The 7169-nt window shown below is 39.6% G+C and overlaps 1 protein-coding gene across 1 annotated transcript in view; it reads right to left on the reverse strand.

The window, feature by feature from the left end:
- The window catches only part of shc3 (SHC (Src homology 2 domain containing) transforming protein 3), a 40753-nt gene that overhangs the window by 15311 nt on the left and 18273 nt on the right, over positions 1-7169 (reverse strand). The window contains exons 5-6 of the mRNA XM_062031336.1: positions 3373-3436; positions 2549-2668 (exon numbers count right to left, since the gene is read on the reverse strand). Of these exons, the coding sequence (XP_061887320.1) occupies positions 2549-2668; positions 3373-3436 (184 nt within the window). The remainder of the gene's footprint in view (positions 1-2548; positions 2669-3372; positions 3437-7169) is intronic.

The raw sequence follows: 7169 nt of genomic DNA on the forward strand, positions 1-7169 counted from the left end.
ACAACAAACCACGGTGGGCCGCATGATCCCGCTATATCATCCAGAATATTGTGTTGTGGTGAAAGTCAAGTAAGGAGGAGTACTGTAAGGAGGACTTCATTTGCATCTAACAACTTCGCCTCTCAAAACCAAATGGTTTTGACGGAAGCCAAAAATGGGCATGAAGATATGTCTTTACAACAAAGTCTATGCAAAATGTTGACCAAAAAAACCATCATCACATGCTATGTAGACCAAAATGTGTATTAAAACTAGAAAAAAATTATGATATGACCCCACAGTATAAAAAGCAAGTGTTTACCAAACTGCAGAAATTTAACAGCTTAGCTACTGTAAGTCGATCCAATTTCTTAATTTTATGATTATTCCTATTTATTTTACATATTTTTTTCAAGAGTAGACTGAGAGCAAATAGAAAACGGAGCAGTGCAGCATTGTGGAGACTATAGATCAGGGGTTCTCAACCAAATTCGGCATACCAAAAACCCTTTCACATGGCCCGCCAAACATCACCTAAGTATTAAAATCATAGTTTTACAGAAAACTACACATTCATGGAGAAGATACTCTGAGTGGCTGGAGAGTGCAATGGATAATGATGCTTGCTCTCAAGACATGATAATCAGGGTTCAAATCCTAGCTGGGGCAGCTGCTAACCTACTATATTTGTTTTTATCAAAATATTATTAATACAGTGGTACCTCAGCTTAAGAATTCCCCAACTTAAGTGTTTTGCGACAGGAGCTGTCTCTTGGCTAAATAATATGCTTTAAGTTGCAAGCAAAAGTTTGAGTTATATGCATCTCGGCCATTGGTTGGCGTAGCAAATGTCACAGTCAACCACGTAAGATCCGCTCAAATATCTGGTCTTACTTGCTAACATTAGCTTATAGAGATGGACATAACTTAGTTTTTCCAACCATGGGAAGGAAGGAAGTGAGTGTGAAGGACAGTTCTAAGAAGTGGATGATTTCATTAAATCAAAAACATGACTGATTGTGTAGTCGCCTTGTCAAAGCAGTACGGGCGTATTGCAGAATGAGTCTAACGCCAGCCAAGAATGTTAAAATCAGATTTTAATAGCTGACATTTATCCATGAAAATATGGAGAAGCTGCTGATGGAGTCTGTGAAGAGGAAGCAGCTGGAAGGTGATACCATAGAAGTCCACTCTCAAAGGTAAATGCCGTACATTAGTGATACATTACTGTACTTCATAAAACTACTGTAGTTTTGTGTAGTGCATTATATTTTATGCATTCTATGCAATATTTCTTATCTAAAAGTTGTTTTTAAAAAAAATTCAAGAGCATGTTGCATGTTGAAATGGTGCTGCATTGGGGGATAGGCAACAATTTAAAAGGGTTATATTATGATTTTTACTTTTATTTTACATTTAAAACATTTTCTTGTGGTGTACATAACATGTAATGATGGTTCTTTGGCAAAAACTTGGAATACATTTCGTTCTACAGACCATCTTTAAGCCACTTTTAAGCTCCCTCTGAAAACAAGCCGTTTTGAGAGGCAGAGTAGTTAGATGCAAATGAACCCCTCCTCTCCACACCCCTTCACGCTGAGTGAACCTTCGTTCTCTCCGTGGCACCCGACAACCATGTTTTGTAGTTTTAAAGATAAGCTTCCCACCAGGAAGTGAAAAATATCTTATATCTTATTAAGCCGCAGGCTCCACTCCTGGTGGTGCCCTTCCGTCAATTCCTTTAAGTTTCCGCTTTGCAACCATACTCCCCCCGGAACCCAAAGACTTTGGTTTACCGTTAGCAATGAAAATCATTCTTTATATTGCCGTAGGATGGTGAAGCGGTTGTCTTACATTAGAAGGCTAAGCTAGCTACACAACAAATTGAGCTAACATTTCTAACGAAAATCCATCTTTATACTGGTGCAGGTTTGTGAATCAGGACTCTTCATAGAGGTTTGCCCACACTTGGATCGACTTCATCACAGTTGAAGGCACATTTTCACAAATCATAAAAGGTAAAAGGAGGGCACTGTTTACTTCATAGGAGGCTGAAAGTTTGTGTACTGTCTTGTGCTTGTTAAAGCAACCAACAACAGAGCATTTTCCCTCATTGCTCTGACATAAATTAAAAATGGCGGACTCGCGCAAAGCTCTTTACCATATATGTCACAAGTTGAGCAAATTCCAAACGACCCCAAGATTGTTTTATAAGTATATCCGCAGTTCCTCCACAGTTTGATTTTTGGGACTTATGCAGATCCCAAATACACAACAGCAAGTATCATTAGATTAAAAAAGTTATTTTTCATAATAGGTCTCCTTTAATTCATTTTAATGGGCGATGTCTATTTAAGATACACGTGTTTTGAGTTAAGAGCTCTGTCACAGGACCAATTAAGTTTGTAAGTTTATTGTACTACCGTGATTCTACTATTACAATTATTTGATAGTTTTCTTTAAGATACTGGCCCTTACAGTGTCTAAATGTAGTTAAAGACCCCCACTACAGGGTTTAATGCAGCAGCGTCCAGAGGTGAGGTAATGTGTGGTTTTGTTTAAGGCCTACCTGTTTGCAGTCTGGGGTCATCAGGTTGAGACTACTGGTGGAGATGTTCAGGTTGATGGACATGCCAGCAAACTGCAGATTGCTCTTCCCCAGGATGCTGGACAGCGCTTTAGAGGGCGGCTGTCACAAAAACAATTTGTACAAATGGAACATTAGCTCACCAAATGTGCGTTCGGAAGGACTATAACTGTGGTAAATTAGGTTTAGTTGATTCTGATGAAAAAGGGTAGTATACAATTGGCTATCCAGAATACTAAAATATTAATAACAATAATAATAATAATAATAATGTCGTCACCATTGTGACAGCAGCCCAAATAAAATGAGCTTACATGTTGGCCGCAGCAACTGGTGTGTTTTTTTGTACTCGCTGACATTTCATGGAGCACTAGAGAAAGCAGGGTGGATGCTTCATATCGCAGACACATGCACGCTCCCCATGGCAGATACTGTGCACGCTACATGAGTCACTGAGCAGCCGGGTGCAATGAATGCATCGTGGGCTGTTAGAGCGACGCCTCCGCACACGTGCACACACACACACAATTTCTCTGCTCTTGTTATCTGGATGTGTTATGCCTCGTTCTCCAGCAAAAAGGAAGCATGAGAGGAAGACAACTTGCAGGAGCCATGCTATAAATAGACTCGAAATGAATATGTAATTCTGTTTTGTTTGTTTTTTTAAATGCTACTGCCAACATTCATTCACATATATATACTTCCCCCCTAGCCCCCAACTAGCTTTCATTGTTACTCCCTTGTCTTCCTCATCCCCCCCTGCGTTCAATATTGCATTTTTCTCAGCCCTTCTGCCCCGCCCTTACCTTCCGCTTTCGCAGAGCTCCTTTGGTCCCTGGAACAGCCTCACAAACCAAGCTGATGGCCTCCCTGGAGGGATGGGGAGACAACCGCAGACAAGCACAGGATAAATTTGGCATCCATTTAGATGCGTGTTGAGTCTGGATGGCTTTGAAGAGGAATTGTAAGGACTTGCGAGTGTTATGTCAGTGCTCATGAAGGACACGAGTACAGGTTTAGTTAAATGTATTATTTTCAACAATCATTAGTATTGCTTTTTCTTTGTTTTATTCTGTCTAAATGTTACTCTAGATATGTGAATTACCTCTATTATATTCCTGGATTAGTAGCCAGTGGGCTCTTATATACAAGTGAAACTAAAAAAAATAGGAATTGTGTAAAAGTCCATTCATTTCAGCAATTCAACTTCAAATGTGCAACTAATATGTGATATAAAATCATTACATGCAAAGTGAGACATGTCAAGCCTTTATTTGTTAGGATTTTGATGATCATTACAGTTTTTGAAAACCCTAAATTGGCACGTTGTGGCTCGGTTGGGAGAGTGGCCGTGCCAGAAACCTGAGGGTTCCTGGTTCAATCCCCAGCTTCTACCATCTTAGTCCCGTCCGTTGTGTCCTTGAGCAAGACACTTCACCCTTGCTCCTGATGGGTCATGGTTAGCACCTTGCATGGCAGCTCCCGCCATCAGTGTGTGAATGTGTGTGTGAATGTGGAAATAGTGTCAAAGCGCTTTGAGTACCTTAAAGGTAGAAAAGCGCTATACAAGTATAACCCATTTACCATTTATTTAATATTATTTTCTGAGATTTTCAATTCAAGTTAGCTGGAAGCCATAATCATCACAATTATATCAAAAGAAGGCTTGCAATGTCGTGAGTTGCAGGTTATTAGTTTTCAGGAAGGAATGTATTTATTGTCATAGCACAAATACAAATTAAATTTCATTTTCAGCACAAACCAGTTTAGCAGGAACGCTTTCAACGCCCCGTAACTCACCTTGTAAATCTAATTACTGGAATAAATGTTTACATGATATTCCATTTTTTATTTTTTTTCACATGTAGCATAATATTTAGACAATAAGCGTTACTTTTTTCCCACGTTTTGCGCTAGTAAACTTTGTCTCGTCACATCAGACCATTATAATTGCTGATGATGGACTGAATATAAAATCCAACGCACTCAAACATCATTCAGTCGGACATTTTGCACTTTATGGACTCACCCTCCTCTTGAATAAGAAACAACAAAATCCTGTCCTTAGGACAACGGATGAAAATTTTTAATAAATAAATAAATGCACACGGCTTAGCCCCAAAAGCCGAACACTGCAATCAAAAAAGGAAACATCCGACGCAGGGAACGAAACTCCACTACCATTAACCAGCCCTGACAGGCCGGACCGCGAACGCCGAAAATGCGCTCAATGACCTCTTCGGTTTCTTTTGTTAAAATTGTGAATAAACTCAAGTGCATGTGTAAATATTTCATGTTTCAATGTGTACAACTGCGGCTGATAGACTTTTGCGGCCAATATACTGTTTGTTCAAAATAAAATAGGCCAAAGATTAGGTGGGTGCAGCTTATAATTAGGTTCACTCTATATCCGAAATTTACAGCACTCAACTGCGGAGTATTTTATCTGGCATGTATTTAGAGGTTTTCACTAGTACAAGTCCTGGCGTACTTCTAAGTCGTCTATGGATCACATTCGCACTTTCTTTCAACACTGTACAGTAGTGCCGTTAGAGGCAAGACCAATTGCTCTATGCTTGATTCCGTATAGAAATGTACAAAGCGGACAAACAAAAGGAAAACAAGACAAGGTTTAGTGCTTTAAATTCATGAGTTTCATGTGGGAAATTATGTAATATTTGGTTGAATGTGACATTTTACATTTTAACATGCCAGCGCTATTAAAAAAAGGATATAAAAGACTTCAACTGTTGTTTTATTACTCAATTTATTATTACAACCCAGGAGCGCTTCTTGCGGTAGCAGCCGTACGTGACACAAAGTCAGGACATTCCTCCCTGGTCTCCGGTGTCAACGTGCCGCAACCACCGGCGGCTGCTGCCCGCCCAACATGGCCAAGGAGTCACATGAAAATATCGTCACAGCAAAAAGGTGGCAAAATGATAGCCTACATAAATTAATAAACGTCCTCTTAAATATTAATAAGAATATGAAGCATGAAATGCATTAGCAAAAAAGGGAATTTTGTGCCCATGCCTCTATCTTTTTTACATTGTTGACATCAAATGTTGGACCGGCCACCTCTGTGTGTCACAAAAGTATCCACAGCCTGTAGAAATATGCGGACATAAAGCATGAAGTTGGCGTGAGACAACGCACATTTCCCCGTCAAGGTCAGTCTTGATACATCTCAACTTTTCCGCGAAAAAGGGCGTACGCCAGGTTTTGGTCCAGTTTAAAGATAAATAGATAAATGGGTTATACTTGTTTAGCGCTTTTCTACCTTCAAGGTACTCAAAGCGCTTTGACAGTATTTCCACATTCACCCATTCACACACACATTCACACACTGATGGCGGGAACTGCCATACAAGGCGCTAACCAGCAGCCATCAGGAGCAAGAGTGAAGTGTCTTGCCCAAGGACACAACGGACGTGACTAGGATGGTAGAAGGTGGGGATTGAACCAACCAGCAACCCTCCGATTGCTGGCACGGCCACTCTACCAACTTCACCACGCCGTCCCCTAAGATCTAAGTCTCAATGATAATCCTATTTGTGGGAGCATAGGATAGAGTTATGTACAAATTTCACTTTTGCATCTCATTGCCAAGAAGTGTGGTGCGTTAAAAATTTCTAGATCAGGGCTGTTTAACGGAACCACCTGGCCCGCGGACAGGTTCAATGCGGCCCGCGAGATGAGTTTGCTAAGTAAACTTGAGCTGCATTTTTTAGATTAAAGAAACTTCTGTTCTAAATGTGTCCACTGGATGTCACAATATAAATTCTGTTAAGCAAGCAAACAGTTTATACCAGAGTGAGTAAGTATACCAAGCAAGATGTACACGGTAAAGCAGGCCTACAACTCGTCCCTCTCAACCCAACGTAAAACAAACAGGAGGTAAAATAAACAGGAGGTAAAATAAACAATTGATAACCCCACTTAAAATGCTGCATGAGACACTGCACATTGATACAGTTTTATGAAAATAATTCTCTTCTGTGCAAATTCAAAGAAATTGAACAGTGAGTGATTTACTACAATGTCAGTCTTTTAAGTTGTTATTGTTGGTTTGTTGAAATTGTTCACACATTGCACAGCTTTTATTTTTATATCAATACACAGTGATGCCTAGAAGGCAGGGAGCAACTCAACCCTCTTGCATAATTTCTACCTCAGTTTGTATGGTTTGTTGAGTTAGTACAGGATTAATATGTGGAAATGACAAATGAGCTATTTAATACATACAAGAGCATTTATTTATGATTGATTTAGTTTTTTGTTCAATCCTGGATGGGCAATGACTTAAAGTTTAATTGCTTTGTAGAAACACTGAGATTAAGTCTAAATTGACTGTGTTCTTCATGGTGTTATTGGAACTGCACCTTTTTTCCCTCAGAATTTTCAACTAACTTGACGTGTTTTGTCAAGAGGATTATTTGTGTTATGTACATTTTCATAATGTGCTTGTTCTATTTTGGGCCAAAGTAAACCAAAGAAAACAATCTGAAGTTGTTGTAGTTGTATTTTTAAGTTATCATGCCATGATTTTACCCGTCCGGCCCAGGTGGGAATAGATTTTCCTCCATGCAGCCCCTGAGCT

This window comes from Entelurus aequoreus, linkage group LG21 (assembly GCF_033978785.1).
Source record: "Entelurus aequoreus isolate RoL-2023_Sb linkage group LG21, RoL_Eaeq_v1.1, whole genome shotgun sequence".
Taxonomy (NCBI): domain Eukaryota; kingdom Metazoa; phylum Chordata; class Actinopteri; order Syngnathiformes; family Syngnathidae; genus Entelurus; species Entelurus aequoreus.